This window comes from Ornithodoros turicata, chromosome 1 (genome assembly GCF_037126465.1).
Source record: "Ornithodoros turicata isolate Travis chromosome 1, ASM3712646v1, whole genome shotgun sequence".
In the NCBI taxonomy this organism is placed as follows: domain Eukaryota; kingdom Metazoa; phylum Arthropoda; class Arachnida; order Ixodida; family Argasidae; genus Ornithodoros; species Ornithodoros turicata.
Genome location: NC_088201.1, coordinates 153,411,203 through 153,435,588, shown reverse-complemented (window position 1 = coordinate 153,435,588; position 24,386 = coordinate 153,411,203). Strand labels below are relative to the sequence as shown.

At 45.4% G+C, this 24,386-nt stretch overlaps 1 protein-coding gene across 3 annotated transcripts in view; it reads right to left on the bottom strand.

Moving 5' to 3' along the window:
* The window catches only part of LOC135371204 (uncharacterized), a 42,022-nt gene extending 24,615 nt beyond the window's left edge, over nucleotides 1–17,407 (bottom strand). For 2 of the 3 annotated variants that reach the window (XM_064605266.1, XM_064605284.1), the window contains exons 1-7: nucleotides 17,258–17,407; nucleotides 16,864–16,991; nucleotides 13,429–13,536; nucleotides 11,099–11,191; nucleotides 7,290–7,391; nucleotides 5,020–5,139; nucleotides 248–367 (exon numbers count right to left, since the gene is read on the bottom strand). In XM_064605266.1, the coding sequence (XP_064461336.1) occupies nucleotides 248–367; nucleotides 5,020–5,139; nucleotides 7,290–7,391; nucleotides 11,099–11,191; nucleotides 13,429–13,536; nucleotides 16,864–16,912 (592 nt within the window). In that variant the 5' untranslated portion in view covers nucleotides 16,913–16,991; nucleotides 17,258–17,407. Of the gene's footprint in view, nucleotides 1–247; nucleotides 368–5,019; nucleotides 5,140–7,289; nucleotides 7,392–11,098; nucleotides 11,192–13,428; nucleotides 13,537–16,863; nucleotides 17,119–17,257 lie in introns of those variants that run through there. The other variant, XM_064605275.1, reaches the window with a different exon arrangement.
* Between the last annotated feature and the right edge of the window lie 6,979 nt (nucleotides 17,408–24,386).

Here is a 24,386-nt window from a genome sequence, read left to right as displayed (position 1 = left end):
ACCTTCAAATGGAATTCATCACTACCTGCTGCTGAATGTGGCACTGTCATGGAATTTGTCGATGCTGTCAGTGTTATGCAGTGTTATGCAGGGTGTTACTGCACAGTATGTGTGTTTTTTTCCTTTCCTGTTTTTGTCCGTACAGGGTCTCTGACAGCATGTTAAATAAACAAGCCTGATTCTACTGGGCCATCCTGCTGAAGCCATGCTGGTTGTTTGTAGATTGTTTCGGCAGAGAAGTCCTTACCCGAACAGTTGCCAAGGTTCAGTTGCTCAGTGTTGCTGCGGTTTCCTGGCAACATAACAAAGCCGGTTGCTTGAGGGCCTCTACTGATACAGAGCGGATGACTTGTAGTTCCGGATGGATCTGAGGGAAAGAACAAAAAAAGCTTTTAACTCTAGTAACTTCAACAAAACAGCTGCTGCTTTTCAGGGGAGATCCGCTAGAAGAGCTACGTTATATCTAGAGCCTGAAGTTTTAGGGCTTAACCGGATTCTTCCCCTAATTTGCACTTTGAATTGAAGGTTGCCTCTTTAAGATGAAACCTGAGTTTTACCCGGCCAATTGCCCTCACTGAGGCGTCTGTGGGAATGCACACTAACGTGTTTGGCAGCAAATACAGTTACATCACCGTTTGTACCGAACCAGAACAGTTAGCTTGCGTAACTGTGCCCCATTTCTCCCCAAATTTAGCGTACGGAAAGTTTTCTCACCCGATTTTGCATTAATTTAGTTGACACGTATATTTACCCAATTTTTACCCCCCCCCCCCCTGAATTTAGAAAAAAATAATTCCCCGAAAACATCAGGCTCTAGTTATATTATTATATGTTCTAACATTATATATATTTAGGGCCTGACTTTTTCGGGTTTTATTTTTGGCCAAATTCGGGGGGTAAATATCGGGTGATATTTTTCATTTGAAAATTCGGGTGTATTCGGGTTAAATTCCGTTACGGCATATTCTGTCGTCAGGAATTCGGGTGTATTCGGGTGATTTTTTTTTTGTTTAATAAAAATTTATCTTAACATGGAACTAATGTTTATAAATGTTACCAAACTTTATTTTAATGCACGCTTATGAGTGTGCCACGCGACCCGGATGTTTTCGGGTAGATTCGGGTTATACCCGAATTTTACAGATTTCGTTCGGGGGGTAAATATCGGGCGGATACGGGTTTAACCCTAAAAAGTCAGGCCCTATATATATTATAACAACATTATTATTATTTTGGAATAGTGTTTAATCCCTTCAGGGAATATAACAGAAATGGGACATACAAAAAGCAACGACAATAAAAAAATTACCAGTACATACATAAATACTAGGATGTGCAAATATTCGAGTCCTCGAATTTGAATCGAATATCAATCACTCGAAGTATTCGATTCACAAATTGAATAACCAATATTCAGTTTTCTGAATATTCGATTACTCGCCGAACATGAAAAACACCTCCGGAAGGTGGGCTTCAACTGATGCTTCCCTGCATGGGGTGAAGGCCACTTTACAAAGCTGTCAGCAGAATTTCCACAGAAGAATTACATATGTGTCCCTTGTGACAGTTAAAGGGGCACTAAAATGCAAAAACAAGTTTACTTGATATTAGTACATTACACTGAGCTTGACTGCCAATGTGCGTGATTCAATGAACAGCTTTCATAATTGTTTCCCTGCTACTACACTTGTAGTGAAGTTCGCTTTGCGAATTTCAACTGGTTAATTCAATTTCTCACAAATTAAATTTGATAAAAGTGCTCAGAAGTCGTCCACTCCGTGATGGAGGAATCGCACCGTTTCGCTTTTGACGGCTGTCGGCTCTTCGTAGTTGGTGGTTTCGCCTGATAAACTGTGCTAGCGTTAATTAATTAAATTAAATTTATTACCATTTAATTAATTTAATTAAAGATTAATGTCGCGACAATCGCCTTTGGGCATGATGGCGGGTCTGAAAAGGAAAAGACTTGAAGACTGGGCCAACGATGTGGAAATCGTGAAAAAGGAAGACAACGAAAATGTGCTCGCATGCCGTTTGTGTAACCAGGGTGTCTACCAAACTGCAGCCTTCAAATTCCCTGACTTTTCCAGGTTTTCACTGACTATTTCAACCGAATCCCCTGACAAAAACAAGGGAACTTGGTGCCTGCTCATACGTTTTGATACCAGATCCAACATAAAACGGACCATTTATTAAGTATTAGTGGGGCTACCCTACTTTTCTGCGTCAGAGCTTGTCATACTGGTTAACTGCTACTCACAGTAACGTTGCTGCGGCATCGCCTCTCAACCACCGGTCGGCACTCATGATTCGCTGCGCATCATCACAGCACTTGCCTACGATTTTCCCTGACTTCAGCTGCTTTTTAGCCAAATTCCCTGACAATTCCCTGACTTTTCCAGTCACATCAAAATTCCCTGACTATTCCCTGTTGTCCAGGTTTTCCAGGTTGGTAGACACCCTGGTAACTTGGCGCTACCGTCGGATCCGGCGAAGAAACCCCACGATCGTATAAGGGAACACCTCGCATCAGCAAGGCATGACAGTCTGAAAAAAAAAAGGTGGAAGGAGCGCAGACTATGCTTGAAGTGTGCTACCGTCAACGGGAAAGAGAAAAGAATGCCGAAGGCGTCGTTCATGAGTTCGTGAACGCACGGGCCAAAGGCGGAATAAGCCTGGAGCAGACTGAAGGTGCACTTGGGGAATTTGTACGCAAACACTGCCCAGCTGCCTAAACCATGCCCGGAGGGCACCAGCTGTGTCGTAAGCAACTCATCGAAATTTTCGACAAGCACATGAAGAAGATACATGATGACGTAAAAGACGCGAAAGTGTGCTTCATTGTCGACGAGTCGCCTGACATCCTGGGGTATTCTACCGTAAATACCCTTGTGTGTCTCAACAGTTCACAGAGACAACAAAAGGTTGTCTACATCGTGGACGTTTCGTGCGTGAAGCAGTGCAACGCGTTCACTGTGGCTGGCATACTTCGCCACGCTTTCACATCGCTTGGTAAAGACTCGAGCGACGTCGTAGTGATTGCAAGCGATTCCGCCCAATACTTGCAAAGAATGGTGAAGGGCATCAATGAGGGAGAATCTCTACACATTGTTCACATAAGAGACGTGCCCCATTTGATTCACGTGGTGTTCGGAAGCGCAACTGCGTCAGAATGTATTGTGCGCCTTCAGCAGGTTGTTTTGAAGTCTGGTGCACTTTCTGAGCACAGCAACAGACTGTACCAGGAATATCAGGAACTGTGCTCTAACAATGGCGTCCTTCTGTCAGACATAAAGAAGCCACCAGCAGTTGTGCCCCAAAAGGTGGTACTGCTTTTACAGGTGTCTCGAAGTCACACTTTGAAATGTGGGACTGCTAGACTGAGCTATAGTTGAGACACACACTGGGGGCAATGCCAAGGTAGACAAACTGAAGAGCCTGCTGTGTAGAAAGAAACAATAGTTTTATGCAGCAGGTGTGCTCATCCTCAAGGTGCTGCAGCCAGTCACAGAGGTTCAACAGAAACTTGCGAACGGACAGCTCCTGCTTCCACAATACCATGACCTAGTCAATGTAAAGCTTCATGAAGTGCTATCCAGCATTAAGACAAATGTTGGGACCAGCAGCAAGGCTCTAATGCTCCTGGCAATGCTGTCAAAAGATGTCAAGATTACTGCGAAAGCAACCTGTCACACCTTCTGTGATCAGACACTAAACAAGTGAAGAGAAACTGTTACTAATAGGAACCTGTCTGGCACTACAAACATGCCTCCACAAATCGTGATCTGGGAAAAAGCTGCTGTACTGGATAAGTCATCCACAGATTTCACGTCACACGAGTTTGATGACTACAAAGAGCTTTTCTCTCTTGTTACGGAATGTAGTGATCAGCTGTAAGAGGAATTTTGTGAATATGTTCAAGGGGATGCCCCTACAAATGAGGACTTTGCACTGCTTGACTATTGGAAGTCCGCATCACTCAGATACGCAACTCTGGCCCCTGCAGCATTGTCACTGATGTGCCTCCCACCTGGGTGGGGTTTGTAGCGTATGTAAATAAATAAAATTTTCAGCAAGATGAAATACATGCAGCGTCCACAGAGAAGCCCGATGGACGACAAACATTTCAAAGCACAGATGACCCTATTTGTGAATAACAAATAGGAATGGACTACCTTCCACGTTTTTGATGGCTTGAAGGTCTTGCCATGTAAGTGCTGCTGAGTTTCTACATCATTCCAAGTGAGAACAATGACGTCTATTTCTACCCGAAAAACATGCAAATAAAGAATTTTCACCAGATCCCACCACGTTTCCCTGCTCACAAGGTAACACCCAATTTTTACCCCCCCCCCCAACCGAATTCTGAACTCCATAAAACCCAAAAACATCAGCCTCTAACTATACACAAAGGACGTTGTGTCCTCTTCTTTGCCTGCACTGAGGGTTTCACTTTTTTAACTTGATCTCCTCCTGTTGCTTCAGCCATTTCTCTTCCGATACATGAAACCGCCTCAGCGCTGCTAAATTGTTGCCGCATTCAGTGGTGAAAGAGAGAACTTTGCTTTCAAACGCAGCAGAGGGACGACACCATGACACTGAATGGACGTCATCCCTGTTGTGGCAGTATGTATTTGCTCTGCTTCGTGTGTTTCGCACTGACTGGCACTGGCAACCATAACACGCATCGGTTGCACCGCCCTATTGGATCAATCCCGTCGCTTGTTCCAGCCTCTCACCCCGACCTCGTCCTGGTGCGGACGTTTGGATCTAAGAAGCAGCCCAACTTTGGAACGCAGGAATTCAGAAAGAAAGGTAATCTTCGAGATAATATTTCGATTCGAGAAAATATGTTATTCAAGGGTGCCAAAGACCAGTGGGAACCATGCTGGAAGTCACATGGCCGCGCAGTCAGGAGTTTCGAGGTGCATAATGTAGCAAGCACGACTTCGAAGATGCTTGCAAGAGGGAAAGGGAAGCTGTTCCCTCTCCCAATCACACTCTCTAATAAATCCTCACCTGAACAGCCGGCAAAGGTCAGTTGCCCAGTGGCCCCATTATTTCCTGGTAACATAACGAAGCTCGTCCCTTGAGGTTCTGCATTGATGCAAACGGGATGGCTTATAGTCCCTGTTGCATCTGAGGAAAGGAAGAAAAGGTACCTTGAACTCAAGTAACTTTACCAAACACAATGCTCTTTTTCAAGTGAGTATGGCTACAAGACCTGTTATTGCACTGGAAGAATTTCATAAGATTGCACGCAGACCATTAATGTGAATGCCACTGCTTGTAAACAGGGACTGGTCTAGTATGAAATTACCGTATTTTCTCGAATCTAAGGACCCCGCGATTCTAAGGACCCCCCTAAGTTTGGCCCATGCAATTTTAGAAAAAAGTTTGCACGCGAATCTAAGGACCCTTGCGCGGAGCCCCGCGTGGCAAGAACATTCGCGTTGGGCCCTCCGCGCCTCCGCCATAACTTCACGCCAATGGCTCCCGTGACCCCCGTGACATTGAGTCATCCTTCGCCCTCGCTTCGTTTCTCCTCGCCGACCGTGCGGATTCCGCCAGCCACGTGCGACCCTGCCTGCACTCCACAGAGGTTTTGGTTGCGCGGCTTCGCTGGACGCTCGCTTGTCTTGCCATAGCGATGACTTCAAGACGTGAATCGTACTCCGCACAGTTTAAGCGGAAAGTTATCTTGTGCGCCGAGTCGAACAGTAACCACTACGCTGCAGAAGAATACGGTGTTGGCAGGACATGTGTGATACGATGGCGGCGGCAGCGGGACATGATTTTCGGCTGTGCCTCCACGAGGAAGAAGTTCACGGGCCCCCAACGCGGACAGCACCCGGAGCTCGAAGCTGAAGTTGCTGAGTACGTCAGAGAAGAAAGAAGAAACGGATTTTCGGTGACTTGCGACGGCATCCGTGAGAAAGCTAATGCAGTAGCGAAGAGATTGGACATTCCTCGCAGCGTGTTTCGAGCCAGCCGTGGCTGGGTGCAACGCTTTATGAAACGCCAGGGATTTTCGATTCGTCGTCGCACAACGATCTGCCAGAGCAGAAAGTTATAAGTTTCCAACGTTATGTGGCTGACCTCCGAAGAGCAAAGGGATTCCTGATGGGACAGATAGGAAATGCAGATGAAACTGCTGTGTACTTAGACATGCCGCGGTCTACAACGGTTAATGAAGTTGGTGCAAAGGAAGTGACCATCCGTACCACGAGGCACGAAAAACTTCGTGTTACCGTAATGCTGTGTATTACGGCTGATGGCAGAAAGCTGCCTCCGTACTTGATTTTGAAGCGGAAGACCCTACCGAAACAGGAGCCATTTCCAAAGGACGTTGTTGTCCGCTGCCAAGCGCAGGGTTGGATGACATCAGAACTTATGGTGGACTGGTTGAAGACCGTGTGGCTGAGGCGTCCGGGAGCACTTTTTCATCTTCCGTCAGTGTTGGTGCTCGATTCTTTCCGGGGCCACATTACGGAGGAAGTGAAGGAGCAGTGTAGGAAACACGACAGCGACCTCGTTGTTATACCTGGCGGGCTGACATCCGTTCTGCAACCCCTCGATGTCTCCATAAACAAGCCGTTTAAGGCGAATCTCCGCGCGGAATACGAAGCGTGGATTCGGGATGGTGCCCGCGAGCGGACGCCAGCAGGCAAGATACGGAAGGCATCTCCGGCAACCATCGCGCAGTGGGTTTCCGATGCGTGGAAAGGCATTCGCCCAGAGATGGTCGAAAAGTCCTTTAAAAAGTGCTCGATAAGCAACGCCTTGGACGGCACGGAAGATGACATTTTGTGGGAGGATAACCTCGCCGGGAACTCCGACTCTGATTCCGTTGTTTCAACCGACGGCGGTGACGACACGTCTTAGCGCAATAAAGGCCAGGATTTTCGCTTTTTTAAAGGCATTTGTACGTCTCGAAGTCATTGTACTCGAATGTAAGGACCCTCCCCTACTTTGAGCTGCCACATTTTGAAAAAAAAAAAGGGGGTCCTTAGAATCGCGTAAATACGGTATGCAGCCCATTTCACGTGACATATAATCTCAAAGATGCTGTCTCAAAAGCGAAAAAAAAAAAATTAAAAATCTGTAGAACTAGCAAACTGTAACTATTTTGACAAGAGAGCTCTAACCACTAAGATAACCTGGTTTCTCTTACAGGTATGCTACCATGGCTGGGACATTAGCTGGACGTCAGTCGGACATCAGGCCAGTTTCCCAGTTGCAGAAAAGCAAAGCAACTCGTAGTGGAAGAAATATGTTGCGTAACTCACTTGTACAGTAGCCTATGACGAACTGCCCGGTGTTCATATGGTTTGCAGTGTCCCACGGTTCTTCTTTCACACCGACAGAGTCAAATACAACCACTGGTGTATCTAAGGGAAGAAGCAACAATCTTGTTTAATACCACTCACAAATGTACAGCTCAAAGCAGAGTTAACTTGAATGCGCCTTCGACCAGCAGAGCGGCAAGAGAGCAACCCTAGCGGCGCCTACGAGAACTAAAGGGAAAGAGTGTTTCGACTGTCCCACTTGTGCTGCGGGGGTGTCCGCCCCGCCATGGGCTGTTGACTCGGCATCGCATTACCGTCAGCTATTGTTATCATCGCAACATTCGTTTGCCTTTGAGGCGACTGTGTAGAGGTGTATGCTGGCAGATATCGCAAGGACGTGATGCCGTTATCTCACTGATAGACGCGAAGGTGGCCGCGCTTTGCTGAGTGGGGCATTTTCAGCATTCTGATAAAACTAATGAGGATGCATGGACTCTAGTGGCAAATTTGTTAGATTCACAATTAATTTGTAAGGAACTGAGTTGACCTGCAATGATTACAATCGGTGCTAGCCAACTTGATCTGTCCGGCATCATAGAGATATCATATCAATGAGATAACAGCATGGTATCCTTGCGATATCGGCCAGCGTACACCTCTACATGATCGCAACTAACCCAAACAAGCGTCGCGGTGACAGCAACAGCTGGTAATGCAATGTCGTGTCAACAGCTCGTGGCAAGGGGGAAAGTCGACACACTCTTTCCTTTCACTTCACCTAAGTGCCGCTAGAGTGGCTCCCTTCACACTCCGCAGGCCGGAGGCACGTTCAAGTTAACTGTGATTCGAGCTGTACCAGTATACAGCCTATGTAACAATGCTACAACAATACAACGGTGGTGTGTAAAGACCCGGGCAAACACCCAGTGCCAGACAGGGGCGCATTGTTCCCGGAAAGCTCCCATAAAAAAACTTGGGGAGCATTTCTCTACTTGTGTGTCAGAAAGAGAGGGAAGGAAAGAAAGGTAACGTCAAGAAGGAGTGGGAGACAAAGGGACTATTAGTATTTACCCGTACACTTTTGGGTACATTGGGGAGAACTGTGCAGATGCCTGCTGGGAAGGTCTGCCCGAAAACCCAGTGAGATCGAGATCCAGCTGTGTGACAGTCTTTTGACATTTTACCTATCACTGGTGAGCAGGCGCAGTGCCCACTTGGCCACACTGATTTCAGGAGGGAAGGGGTACTAAACAGACATACAAGGTGCCCTTTTTATAAGTGCCCTGTTTGTCGAAAACCAAAAAAAGTACACGATGCCTCGGAGCTGACACAATACTTATTGCACCCTTTCACACTCAACGTCCAGTGGCCACACGAGCTAACCGTGGGGAATATCCTGCAACACAGCCACAATATATTCCGTAGCAGACAGGAAAGACGCGGACGGTGTCGTCTGCAAAGTGCGCGGTACGCCACTCTCCGATGTTCCGCACCGTGTGAGTGCTCAACAGAACGCGGGAAGGAACTTCGTCTCTGTGAGCAGTGTTTTCGCTTTTTCTTCCACTAGAATCTTCTGTGAGGATGTCGCGTGTGTGGCGAAAAAAGATGGAACACCTCGATTACTTTACGTCACAAGCTGTAGGGCGGGGGGCTCCCACGAAATACTCCGCCCTTAAATCCCGTCCGTTTCAACTGAAATTTATACCTAGTTTTCCTTCGCAGCCTCTCGGCCCTAATCTCGGACCGTGACCCTACGTCATTTTGGCGTAACAATGACGTAAAAGATTAGTTCCAAAGCTGAAAAGTAATGTAGCGAAAGAGGGTCGATTACTTTGAGCAGCGATGGGTTTCGTGATGGGTCTGCATGTGCATTTCTGCTTACTGTGTTGTATAAAGTCTGTATGTGCTCGTCACAACAAAAAATTCCTATCTTTCTTCCTTTTTGTTTCATAATGATAGAAAAGCAACGCTAACGCCGTTTCTCTGCGCCGATCGCGGCATCGTATGCGTGAAAGTGGCGGGCTTTTCGAGGCGTCGTCTGAGCCGTACAATCAGTGTTATTGCAACGTAGCGGTGTGCACACAAAAAACTCATCGATCAAAGTTCACTGTTTGTTGAGTAAAACTATCAATGCTCATTTGCGGTATCATTACCACCCCCACAGCTCACGAGCAAAAGAAGCATATTGAAATGCGAATTATCATGTTGAGTCGCATATTGAGTACACGAACACACAGAAAAATATAAAGGAAAGCTCATAAATAAAGCTCGAGATTTAAAGCACGATCCGATTTCTCATAAGCGCGTTTATGGCTCGCGTCACACTGTCCGTTCGACCCTTTGCAATGATCCTTCGCGCTTTTATCGTTTTGTTGCCTGCCATCAGCGCCATCTCACGGGCACATACCGAATTATAAATGCCAAGTACAATCACGGTGTCACACAAACACTGCCGTCTTGCACACCTGTACGTCAAGAAAAATGACAAACAGCAAAAAAGGAAATTACGAGCGTGCTTTCCTGCGCATTTTCCACGAAATTCAGTCTTACACAGGTAGAGTTTTCTGTTTCCGACAACAAAGAACCGATGCAACAAGGCAGGGCGGGCAGATCACAGGTGTGGCCTTCGGGTTCTCAGGAGGAAACACCGATAAGGCGGGTCGCTTTCCAAGATAACATGTGGGGCGATTGGTTGATAGAACGTGTCAACCACTTTTAATATTCACGCCTTTTTCGATTGTACACCAATGACAGAAGAAATTTCAAGTAATCGAGGTAGATTACTTTGACCAGGACAGGGCCCCAGAATAACGTGCCAATTTTTGCATCTTATTGCCTATTTTGGCATTTTTGAGGGCCTAAATGCCTGCCTATTTTCCATGTTTTTAGAGCCTAAATTTTTGGGCCCTAGTTATATGTGAACTAAAGTGGCACAGAAGTTTTTTTCAACACCTTGTTTTCTTTCTGTAGAACTGTTAAGCAGGCCAGTAAAATGCACCGTGACAAGTATTTCATCCCACAGAGTCATAATTATTGCAGAAATGGAATTTAAAGTGCGCCACAAAAGGCGCACGTGCACAACAGTGGCGGAGAGCAGTACCACCTCCTGACTTTGCACTGACTCTGGGACTCTGCAAGCTTTGTGTGGCGCGGAAATCCTCGATATTGTTGAAAAAAATGCTCAACGTACAGCAGATCTATGACGTGTCTGAACTGTCCAAGTCACAAGGTTTCATAAGTGGCAGATCCAGACCCCGGATTGTGCATGGGTGTGTCCAGACACTGGGTGTGTAGGGGGAAAGGGCAGTTTCTTTGTTGAAGGGCACAGTTGGGGTGGGGAGACAAGGAAATCCAGTGTATAAACAGTGCCTGAAGTGTTGGGGTTTAACCCGATTCTTCCCCGAATTGAAGGTTGCCTCTTTAGGGTGAAACACTGATTCTTACGTGGCAAATTCCCCTCACTGAGGAGTCCGTAGGAATGCACACTAACTTGTTTTGCAGCAAACACAATCACATCACCATTTGCACCGAACCAGTTCACTTACTTTGAGTAACTGAGCAAGATTTCTCCTTGAATTTTGCGTACTGGAAGTTTTTCCACTCGACCTTAATTTAATTTATAGCACACGTTTACTTACGCGATTTTTACCCCCCAAATTTAGAAAAAATATTTCCCGAAAACTTCAGATTCTATGTATAAAGTCATGTTCTCTTTTTCTTGTTTTTCTCTGGAAAGGGGGGGGGGGGGTGACCTCCTCAAGATCCGCCACTGGTGACACATAAGGTGAAGCAGCATGTACATCACTCACCTTTGCGAGTCCCTGTCAAGTTTGCAGCTGAAACGGAACAGCTGATGCCATAGGGATCTTCCTTCACGGCTGCAGGTCCACTTATATCTCTTCCTGAAAGAAAGAAAGAATGAAAACAAAACCAAAACAAAACACGGAAAACATTTGCATATATACTTATTTGATTTCTACAACTAAGTTCACACATGTCCAGAGGGGACAATGCCAAATGTGCACTTCAATCACAGTATTAAATAACTGCCCTCGGACCATTGGCACAATTATCTCGTATCTGGATTTTCCACATTCCAAGTAATCCAGCTGTAACAATTTAGCGTTGATTGGCATTCGCTTTGCATGGGATCTGTACAGAAAGAATTGTACAGGCTTCCTATTAACATTCCCCATTAACATTACCTCAAAGACTTTTCGGCCAGTTACACTAACCATCTCGAATGAACTTAGATAACACATGCTAGTGGTGTCTGTTTCACAGATGGGTTTCTGGATGCAACCATCCCTTTAAAGGGACCATGAAGCAATACCAAAAAATATCGGGTCATCGGTGGAAAATGACTCACAAGGGTGATTTCAATCTGAAACACTAGGGGTGTTCAAGTCAAACCGGGACTTTTCATTTTTCGCAAAAGTAAGATGAACTTACAGGCAAAAAATTAGTGCACCACTCAAACGTTCTGCTGCGGCTGAGTGTATCGTGGCCATACTGAGCCTGAAGTCTTCCGTGAATTTCAGATGACTTTACGCCTTCATTCACGAGAAACTTCACAGTCCACTGTTCAATGTGCGCGCTCATCTCGTTGTCGGCCATCTTGTCCAGCACGTGTCTTCTGTTTTGCACAAACTTTGGACCACCACGTGGTGAATGCGGAGGCCTGTCGCGTGTGAAAATGACTAAAAAGAAGTAGCGCGAGCCACTTGTACACTCAGGAGACAGAAAGTCCCGGTTTGACTTGAACACCCCTCGTATATCCGATTTCTGCAATATTGCATTCAATGCGGGTTCAGTGTCACACATGAAAAAAGTATCGAGCGACACCCCCCCTACAAGCGGCCTAATGTCGCTTGCATCTTTTCCTCACTCCAATGTCACTCCAAGGTCCCTCCAAGGTCACACCAAGCTCCAGCGGGAAAGATCACCTGCTTCTAACGCCACATCGGGTTTCTCCATTGCATCAGGGTGTTTCAGCTGAATCCCGCGAAAAATCTACATAATTCGTGAACGGGTGCATCAATTGAAGTATTTTCTTTTTTATAAGTATCTGTCCATTACCACATACAAGCTGCACACCGTGTGAAGGAGTGGGAGGCGTTCATTATTTAAATAAAAACTCAAATGAGTTTCATGAAACAACAATTTCTAAAGCAGGCCACAGTCGGCATTAAAATGGGTACCACCCCTTTTGGGTCCATTAGTGGACATCTTTTGGAGAAAAAACTGTGGGTGAATTGGGTCATTGGTTGCTCTAATTAACTGACTTCAGTTTACATATTTTTGTCGCGGATGGCCGTGGTGAAGTGCAGTAGCACCCTCTTCCACTCCCTCACTCACCGATGAATTAAGTCCTTTTGCGCTTTGCTGTGACAAAAATATGTAAACCGAAACCAATTAATTACTGCAACAAATGACCCTCTTTGGTGGCAGATTTTTCTCTAATAGCTGTCAACTGAAGGTCACAAAAAGGGAAAATCTCAGGCAATCGGTGGAAAATGACCCTCAAGGATGACTTCTATCTGAAATATATCCGATTTCTGACATATTGCATTCAACAGTTCAGTGCTATTTTTTCACAGCCTTTTTTTTGGCTGTGGTTTTTCAGTCATTATCTCCGTTATTCTAATGTTTGGTTCACACTCTGCATGGTGGATGTACTAGTGGCCAGGAATGCATTATATACGTTTACAGAGGTTTCTATGTTCTCTCTGTTGTCCCTTTAAAGAAATAGTGTTATCTAGAAAACGATATTGTGGTGATCACTGGTCGCTGCTGGAGAGATTATCCGGATAATTCGTTCCATCGAAACATTTTTTTGTTCAGGTTATCAAAGGCAAGCAAATTTCAGAAATTGGAGCACTGTGCATGTTGCTGCACACTTACAAAAGACTCCACACAGACCATGCACAGCCAAAATGCATGGATACATAACATACTGCCCTGAAACTCCAACTTTCACACAAGAACAAGTTAAAACAACAACTTCATTTTATGATGAGGATGATTGGGGAGTAAGTAACTCCTCTAGTAACACAACTAATTGGTCATTCGTATTCTGCGTCTGCTCGCTGGGACTGCTGGCATGCAAATAGGAGCTTAGCAAAGACCTACAAATTACCTGTAGATCTGTCTTCAGTTGTATCACAGTTTCCAGGCAATGCAGAATAGCTGGTACCTTGTGGCTCTTCTTTAATGTGGACGGGAATGGTCACAGACATTGTTGTTTCTAAAAATAGAAACTTTTGGTTGTCACTTTGTCAACAGGGGTGTCGGAAAGTGGTTGCAGGTAGGGCAGCTGCCCCACGGAGCTTAGGCTACGACAGACACCAACTCCTTCCACGCATGGAGATTGGGGAGGGTGCCTCATACACAGTTTTACAAGGCCCCTTTGCTCTACACAAGAAGTTGTTAAACGTACAGCGCTGGACAAAAGTTCGCGGAACATACTCAGACGCGTTCCTCCCACAGTGTGACACGCTAGCAGCGAATGGTACCGTACAAACTAGGCATATGTCTGTAAATCTTTTTCGTCCCATTCGCTCTTAGGGTGCCACTCTGAGGAAGGAACGCATCGAAGCATGTTCCGTAAACTTCTGTTCAGCACTGTACCGTAACACAGTATAGGGGTGCAACCTCGGAAGATTTATCTATTTGACAGCCCGAGTCCTCCTTACTCTCGTGCCACAAATTTTGGTCCCAATTGCACTCAGTTTTTAAAAATCGAATTAAAATTGAAAATTACGAGCAAAACGCTGTGTGAATGCCATCACAAAATGTGCACTGCTCGTCAAGTATGGCAGAAAATTAAAGAACTACGCGAAAAAAAAACACGTAGCATGTGGACACAGAGGGAGGAAACACGGGAGCGGCTGTTTCGAACAGATGTCACTCGAGTCAAAACAACACCGCCTAGATACAGAAAGGCTGTGCGCTCGTCGACCAATCAGGATCGTGTTTTCAATAGCCGTAGCCAATCACGAACGTGCTTTCAGCTGTCGTGGCCATGGAGAAGAACAACTGTCATCTGCGAGTTGTGATTGAATGTCCCCACGTACTAAATTGGAAAACTTGGAAATAAAGGGCAAAACGGTCTCAATATTTCTCAAAACTGATTGCACTTGCACTTTTTGCCAAAATATTTAGGTCTGCAGGTGCCAGATGAGCTGCAATCAACTGCGGGTTCTTGAATTCACAGGACGGCGAATCGCACTAGCAGACGAATTCTGACTTTATATGTCCACGTAGCGAAGGAGGGAGAGAAGGCAATGTGCAGGCTTTCTCTGTCTAGGTGGCGTTGAGTCAAAACCACCATTACTTCCCGTTCGCCACGTGATCTTCTATAAAGTCTCGGTTCTGCAACGCTTTGTTGCCCCCGCTGCTTTCCGTGCTTTTCCAAAGTCATTTACTGTTAATAACGTGAGAACCATCGTGGAAACAACGTTACGGTAACGCGTTCCTGTCCCGGCTGCAGCTCTGGTCGAACGGAAAACAGCTCCGTCAGTAATGTTTAATTCGTGAGCATGTGATCGGTTGTTTCGGACCCCTGCGTTTGTTTGGGTCATCCTCGATCACTCGCTAGTGAGCTGGCGCTGAGCCGCAGATTCATCTGATTCACTCTATTGTTGTAAATGTTTGATCAATGGTGCTGTTCACCGCTTGAGCAACTAGCACAAAAGTAGTCAGCGCTGTTGGCGCGACGTTTCTAGTCCCGCATACTTGTCCAGGAGACCGTTTCGGGTCTTGTATTAGAAGGGTTAACCCTCGAAACATGCAAAAATAAAACTGCATGCACACATTCAACACAATTCTGATATCTGAATTGCAAGACAACTGCAGCTTGCGTCGTCTGCTTTGGGAGCCGCCGTGCCAGGACATGCTCTTGAGATCACATGAGGGGTCACGCGCCAGGCAGGAGCATCCCAGAATGCAATGTGAAGGCCGTCCCAATGAAAAAATGGTTGAAGAGGACACTTCTGCGTTTCTGTCCTCCATGCATGCGGGCAACGCTGGGTTTAAAATGAAAGAAGTTGACTAGATAGCCATTAGTCGGGAACATAGTTCACTGTTGCTTAACGAAGTGGGGATTACACCCTACCAGACGCTGCCCTGAGCTGTTTTAGCATAATTCTGCTGGCAAACTAAACACTCGTTGTACCATGTTTACAAATACAAGACAAGCTGCTAATTTAAGCCGTCGGCATACACTACCCGTCTGCTACTTTACAATACGATTAACTCAAACTTCAGGTCTCCTCCTGCCTGGAATGACAGCTTTCCAAAGTCCCTGTTGTGTTTGTTCTTGAGTTTTTTTTTTGTCACACGACATAATTGGTATAACTGACCATGGAGAACATGGAAGTAATTTTGCATTTCGATCATGTAGCAAAAATATGTGATGTCGTCTAACTCACATCAATCTTTCATAACTGACAACGTTTTACTTAAAGGTAATCGCAGTTTTCTTTCTTGAAATATTGTCGCGCTGCAGAAACAAAACTAAAAATAGAGGGAGACCTTGCACTGCGCATTTGAACGGGCTATCGAGCTGGAAAGATGTCATCTTCTCTCGTGTCCTTTCTCATGTTCACGTAGTTGCATACATGGAATGCAACACACAGACAGGATCGAAATTTATTCTTGCCAAGTTGAATCCAAGAGTAAGCTGTGCTTCTGCACCTACTGCAGGAAACAAAAAACAGCACTACGGTTGCCAGGTCAAAATCCTAAAATGTCACCAACGCGCCGTGAGAAAGTAGCCAATTTCTCTTGTATGTAGCTAATGCTGTAGTCGGCGACATGCAGGCATCATATATTGAATGAATGGCTTCTTATCAAGCCCTCAAAAACTCCAGCACACAAACGAAACAGTGTGAAGGACATCGTACCAATTAAGGGAAGGCTGGTTTAGGTACAGAGGGTCACAAAAGTGACATGAAGTATCCACAAAAGTAGCCAGAAAATAGCCAAGTCATCACTGCCTAAATTTTGGTGCCACAACAGCTTTCTCTGCCAACCCTGAGAGGCACCTCACCTCCAGGCACTATGGACGACATCAGTTTTAATATGCTTCATATCTGTGTGTAGCAGCTACAGCAATAAAGCACTAACAGACACGGATGCAAGTGTACTTGAGGCTCAGCTTGAAAAGTGGTCATCCTAACCACTAGGCCACGGGAGCTGGTGCGCCGAACTGAATCAGACAGGGAAGCAAAACTGCTCTTGCATGACACATGGCAATAAGCGTGGATGTGTACGGATTTAGGCGCGCTTAAAGTTGTCCTGCTAAATTCTGCGAAGTATCCGGTGAGTTAGACCAGTCCTTGTATTTTCGCAACGTGATCGAAATCTGGATTGTTAAATGAAAAGCCAGCACGTCAGAAAACTGGGCTCAGATTAATAGACTGAGAGCGTTGTAATTAAGCCATGCTAGAACACTGAATTAGTGAGGACGAAATCATTCATTGAGATCGCCTGCCATAAGACAGGCATTTTGAGGATAAGTTTTGACAAGTTTTGAGTAAGGATGATTTTGAGGGAAGTACGAGTTCATTACCTGTGCAGTTGCCCGTGACCAGCTCTTTCATGATTTCTCTGTGAGGCATAAAGCGTTTGTAGTACGGGACACCTCCTCGGGTATCACTTGCGTTCACTTCTGTCTTGCATGGATATAGGAAGCGTACCCTAACGACAAAAGAAATGTAATTTTAACATAATCAGAGATCCCCTTCTGAATTTAAAGATATCTAGTGCTCCCAATAAAAGCGCGCAATTGTAAGTAGAGCGCGCTTTTATTGGGAGCCCTAAATATCTTTAATGGGTAGAAATCCAGCGAACCGGTAGAGATGTAGGAAGGGAGTTGCCTCAGGACAGAAGCCGCCAGAGGCGGCTTCTGTCCTGAGGCAACTCCCTTCCTAAATATCTTTAAAGCTTTCGAGCTGTAATTATACCACAGTTTCTAAACATCCAAACGGGCAGAACTTCTGTGCAGTAATACGTGTCATGTCTCCTACAACAGCATCAGTCACCAGTTACTTCCCACAAACACAACAAATGAGATTGCAAAGATTCATCAAAAGCGCGTTTGAGTTTTGACAACAAACGCTGAAAGTGTAACGCGTACCTCTATCCATCACATGGTTGCCAACTCGCTGGCGCGAAATGTCTGGGTCACTGATCTCTATGTATAAAGGCTGGATCGCGCATGGGAGAGGGGCTCGTGGGGGAGAGGCGTGCCTTCTGCCGCCATGTTGGTGGGCCCTAAAGTGCTGTGTGCGCCCATAGAAAACAATGGGAGGCAACAGAGATTGTGAGTATTTATTGCGCTGCAAGCATTGGTCGTTGTTTGTCATCACACAATTTTGTAAGGTTCCAGTATACTGATGTATCCTAACAGTGCTTCACAGGCGTCCTGCCGTCCGATTCTTAATTACGTTATGTTTTGCATTCCGAAACTAGACCGTCACTGCAGTGCAGCGCTGGGGATTGTACTACAGCACGTTTCCCAGCCAATATTTCAATAAGAAACGACTTGAGGTTAACAACAACCATGTATATAATATCCCGTACTGCGTTCTGGACAAAAATTGTTCCATAAAGAACGGTCCGGGAAAAGATATACTCGCATGACAGAAAGAGATCGTCCTGCCGTCATTGTAAAGGCATCCGAAGTGGACCCTCACAGAAGACTTTTGAGAGAGACCCTTTTTATAACTTCTTGTGGAAACTGTGTCAGCAAACCTTCAGTAATCCCCGGTCCGGCCTTGAACTAACTGCTCGTTCCCCCGAAATGACCTCCTATTTTGTTGCGTTCCCTTCCCTTCTGTTTGTATATATTTCTTGTTTTGTGAAGTAAAATATTCAGCTGTGTTTGAGACTTCGTGTTGTGTCTGTCCCTTCGTGTTCCCTAGTCTTGGGGTTTTTACATTATGCAGAATATACGAGTTCAAGTTTATTCAATATTTTATATCATTCATTATATTATTCAACATTTTATGTCAAGTTTATACAACATCAAGTTTATTCAAGTTCAAGATTTATTTCTTGCACTTATGCGTTTCAGGATACAATGAACATGCAGGGATGTCGCAAAAGACTACATTTATTGTTTTGTGACCTTGCTACAATGGCAATATATATTTTAGGAATGACAATGGTCAGGTACGCTCTCTCAATTTTAGGTTGGAATGAGCAATGAATAGCAACTTCCCTCCTGATATTTTCTTATATATGCTAAATTTTAAATTTAATGTGATCGAATATGTGATAATATAATAATAATATATAAGAATATAATATGTGATCAATGAATGTGATCAACAGTAGATGTAAACAACATGAGTAGCCAGAGAAGTGCATTCTCAATAAATAATTTTCTTCTTATAGCATATATGTGCATGCTTATTAACTGAAACAATTATCACAGTTCCCTGACAAGTTTTAATTTCTGAGAGTGTACCGTAGAGGCTGCTTAGATCTACAACAGTTCATACAAGGTATTATATACTGTGAATGCCTTTAAAAATCCCATGTGACACATATGCCTTTACTTTCTGGAGGTGCTGTGGTAGTCAAAGTTTGTGGGCATTACGCAGGTCCTGCATCCATTTCTTGAGTATGTCGAGGCAGCTGTGAAGTAACCTGCATTGATGATGATTATTCCAATTTTTATGGTGCATCGACAACAAAGGAAATAATACATCAGAACATTGGTTCGGGTGCAACCAGTTAAAAATGAATATATGGTGTTTAATAAATGCATTGGACAAACGTTAAAACATCAGTTTAAAACATGGTTTACAATCCCTGTATCTTCTAAAAATTAGAAAGATTAAAAACTATTCTAAAAAGAATATGGGGAACTCTTCTAAAAAGAATTATAATCTCTAATTATTATATTGCTGGGCGAAGGAGTCTAAGGTGTGTTTCTGATGTGAACATGTAAGAAAATATGCACAACTGAGAGAGGCTAACCACAGTGCGTGCACTGAGGTTGTTCCTTCCTGTAAAGTAGAAACCAGTGGATGAGGAACGTGATACTTACCTGTACACCCAGCCGTATCACACTGCATAGATTATTCACTGGGTAGCCCTCATGACGAAACCTGTATGAGAGACCACTTTTGCCTTAAAAACTGCTACAAATAGCACGACACGCTACAAATTATTACTATCGTAACAAGCTGACGATACAGCTCAGACACAAAGGCGTTATTCAAGTCGCGCCACACCACCGTTACGTAGGATTCTTTGTCACAAATCAAACCAAGGCACAAAACAATACCAATACATGAAAAAAGGTGACAATCGTGGTCTCATTATGACGTAATACCGAACTTGTGCACGAAGGTAATTCAAAGAAATGAATGTGGCACTTGCTTCCGCAGAGAAGACCGTGTACCATGCTAGCAATGCATGCAAAAAAGCGCTAGAGTGCTTGCACATATATTGATGACAACACTACCTGTGTAGTGTAACGTGTTCTTTCAAGCATATTATGCACTCAAACTGTACTTGCCGCCGGGTAAAATGCAGATGTGCTCGATTGAACGTCGGAAGAGCGATCAAGCAACCTGCATCCAGTGCTCGTTTTGGGCAAAAAAACACTTCATAATGGTCAACTAAATATACAGAATGGACGCCTATTTATTCCTCGATGAAGAGTGACTCACCTGTATAAATTTAGGCCCTGTAACCTTGCCAGTACGGTTGGTACGACCGTAAGTGCAAGAAGTTGCCATGATCGCTGCGGCGGCTGTTGTGGGTACAGTAAGATGGCGGCCGGTTTCTTCACGCTCGCGCTCCCTATCCGCGATCCAGCCTTTTACAATCGAGATCAGTGGTCTGGGTGTCCTGCAGCCAAAATATAGTTCACCATCATGGAGGAAGGAAACACAGGAGCGGCCCTTCCATGCCATCGTGTAGAGGTGTGCGCCGCCGCGCCGAAGCGCCGCCGCCGGTGGTGGGGGCCTCGTGGGGCCTCGCCGTCGCCGCCGTACCAAAACTGTCGGCGCGCCGCCGCCTCCGCCGCCGCCGATGTTGAAAAATCGGCGCGGCTGTGTAATGCGCCCATTTTGATCCACTTTCTATAAACGAATATCTCCCATAGCTAATATTTTGTTTGTTTTCTTTTATCTTAGGTTCCAGGCTTCATTTGTGGTGTTTTTAGCAGTAACAATTTCATCTCCTGATATGCTGTTTATGCTTTAGAGTTTCGTTTCATAGCCGACCCTGGAGGCACAACTCCAGGAAAACTTGTCATTCAATTCTTGCAGGTTGTTTGCCGGTCATCCACCAACACCATAGCACTGGTCATGATCCATATACAGGGTGTTTTGTTTTTTATTCGTCACAGAATTTTTGTTTAAAAAATAGCGGAACGAAATAGATGCCGCTTTTGAGTTGGTCAGGTCTCGAAGAAAGTATGTAACTATAAGATCATTAATTACCTCAAATACATTAATTCTTTAATTAAGGGATTTCGCGTAAAAACGGGATAGCAGAACGGAAGATATTAATCGTTGAAAGCCATTCCATGTTTAAGAAATTCTTAAATGCGCACGAGTGTTGAAATATCCGACGCTGAATGTCGCTATGCAAATGAGCCGAAACAAGAAGTAGCAATTTCCGAGCGCAGAAATGACGCGAGCTTCGCCTTACCTGGGTTGGAAAGCGATCTATCTGGCCTACAGATTAGCGCCTACACCAATCAGCTCGATCGCTCCAAAGCACTTGGTCCTCTTACGTGGATTGCCCGTCGCTCTTTCTGCGCTCGAAAAGTGCGTAAAGTGCGGAGCAAATAGTGCATTTAGTGTGTGCCGGAGAAAAGCACCCAGTCAGAGAGGGTGTTTTCAATCGCGGAATTGCGGGGCTTATAATGCGCGCGAAGCATGGCAGACTCAACCCACTCGTTCTGGACAAGTTTATACTGTAAAACCCTTTAATTTCGCGAGCCCTTAATTTTCGCGAATTTTGCGAATCGAGAAAATTCGAGGAACTCGAGGAGCGGGCGAAATTTAGTTGTTGCGAATATATCCCTACTCGATGCGCGAAAATTTAGGGCTGCGAAATTAAACGATTTTACAGTATTTATTCATGATAACTATAGCCTCTGCAAAAATACTGTTCAATGACGTGGTGGGTGCGCCTTATGTCATATCGTTTGCTAACGTTCGCATATTTATATGGTTTCCCAAAAAAAAGCCACTGGATCAGTGGACAGAGCTTTCACGCGTCGCCGTCCTGTGAACGTTCGGTACTCGCTATAACTGTTACGTGTAGTTGCCATTAAAGGGATGGCTCGTCGTTCTGATTATCTAGCTATGTTGTTTTCTCCAGCGCTTAACGCGCACTTAACGCGCCCAGTCGAAGTTCTTGGGCGACGACCTTCTTGAAGTGCTTTACTTCTCCTAATGTTCCTTTGTGTGTTCGGTTTTCTTTCATAATACTATCCAGTGCTCACGCACTTGTTTGGTGCATGGTACAGTAAATACTGCCACCGTCGCGGTGTCTGTGATGGAGAAAATACCCCCGCTCTGAGGTGTTCGTGCGTCCCCGTCGGAGAAGAGAACATATTGACAGCCCACGGGGCGCACGCCGGTATGACAGCATCGGCGTGACGCCGCTGACGCCGGGCCTTTAACCTGCTGTACGCCGCCGCCGAAAAAAATGCCCACGGCGCACACCTCTACCATCGGGACGGGCGTGCCAGCTTCGCAATGCATTCTGGGATGCTCCTGTCTACCATGTGACCGCTCACGTGACCCCAAGAGCATGCGCAGGCCAGCTGTCACAGCAGACGACGGGAGTCGTGATTGTCTTGCAGTTCAGATATCTGCATTGTGATGAACGCCGCACGTCCAGCTTTATTTGTGTGTGTTCGGACGTAGGACTAGAAACATCATTCGTGGCAGCGATTTTTGCGTGGCGACGTGGCCACGTTTTGTGTGTTTGTTGCTGAAGTGGTAAAGCATGCCAGTAATCAAATTTGTACAACGATGGAGCAAATCAATTGAATCTGCAGCTGTAGCATAGCGGCAACTTGCAAAGGAACGATTCAAGATGACTCTGTCACAGACAGGGGTACGAAACGACCGGTCAAGTACGTGCTTACGAATGAAACGTATTCCCGTGGCAGAGCTGTTTTCTGTTGAACCACAGTCGCAACCGCGGTAAGAACACGTTAACACTTTGCAGTGGTGTTCACATTTTAAGAGTAAATGACTTTGGAAAAGCATAAAAGCACGAAAAGCAGCGCGACCAACAAAACGTTGCCAAACCGAAACTTTAGAGAGGATCACGTGGAGGACAGGAAGTAATGGCGGTTTTGACAGGAGCGACCGCCAGAGGGGTCCCACGGAAATCTGCTCGAAACGGCCGCTCCTGTGTTTCCTTCCTCCATGTTCACCATAGCCAAAATGCCAAAAGGGCTGAAAGTAGCCATGCGTCACCGCTTTTAGAGCACGCAGAATGACCAACTTTTTTGAAGGTTGAAAACGGGACGTAAGAGCAGGATGGGATGGGGAGAATCGAGCACGCATTTTAGGAACGACCATTATTTTTATTTGGCTCTGCTCGCTTCATATCGATTCCGAAACTATCCTGCAGACGGGAAAACTATATGGCGTATACTGATGAAAGATGTATTTCTCCTTTCCATGTTTTTCAGCCTCAGAACATCAATATCCCATCATGTCCTATTTATTTCACTGACTGGAAAAGACTGGACAGCAGTACCGCCTTTCTCATACTGGACTTCCGGTCAATCTATAAGTATAGAGACCCACAACTGCACCCGCATCCGCAGCAATATCACTGGCTCAACCCGCATCCGCACCTGCACATCCCGACGCGTAGCCTCCGCATACCCGCCGATATACCTGCAGCCCAATGCGTACGCATATGTTTCGGTTATAGCACATGATCGTCACAGCACGAAATGATTTATTGAGGCGGGGGGCAATGTCAGTTAGCGAGCTAGTTTTCCAAAGCTTACGCTGTGGCGACTGCTGACATGGTTGCCAGCTCACTGATGCGAAGAGTACCAGTCGTGGGGTCGAAAGCTAGCCAAAGTTAACCATTGGCAAATAACAACAACTTTATTTTGAGATGATGAATTGGATATGGAACGTTTTGGAAATTATTTTGGGTAAAATGTTCGCAATGAATCGGGTCATACACCAAAATCCGACGGGTTGGTCTTGTGCCTGCGGGTATTGCGGGTACAGCCACGTAATCCGCTGAGGCAGTGCGGGTCAACCCGCACCTTACTCGCAACCCGCGATGGCACGGAAATGTGTACCCGCGAATAACAAACTGGCGCGGGTACCCGCGGGTATACCCGCATCGTACTCATCTCTATCTATTAGCATGCACTAGCATTTTCCGACCAAAATCGCCATCAGGACAAGAAAATGATGTTTGATTTCAGAAAAATCACATAACACAGAATCAAGTACGAGTGAAACATCCGTAGTAAAACATTATTTCTGACTAGAACATGCACAAACATCTACTTGCCACGCAGTGACTGGCGGCGCTTGGTACAAAGGAGAGATCTTGCAGTGGATCTATCCAAGACCTTTGTAATGGCGAGCAACCCCGAATAACACAGTGACTTCCCCAGGTTATCCCAGGGATGTCCCTGACGGACAGCAATGGCATACATGGTTGGTTGGTAGCAAAGACTACCCAATACGTCCTTCATGGCTTTATATGCAGATTACACAATGTTCCAACTGCATTGAGTAATAGGAGCGCAGGCAGTAATGCAAACTTTTATAGAGTAGCATCCTGTAGTTCTATTTAAAGTGGAACTCCGCAACAAAATCACCACATAGGTTGTGGTATATCCGTAACCTTTGTGATGTCAGGAACATGTGTACGAAATATCTCAGTCCAAACAGACATCACAGTCCGCGCAGATTTTACTCATAGGAATTACTGGGAAGCGGGCATTTCGCCTCTATGAAACGAGAGAGCGCTGAAAGCATGGCTGAAAGCAAATGAAAAGCCCATAAACCTATTCCTAGGGTACATCTGCACCCTTGGAAGTCACTGGAGAGGCGTGTTAGCTTAGCT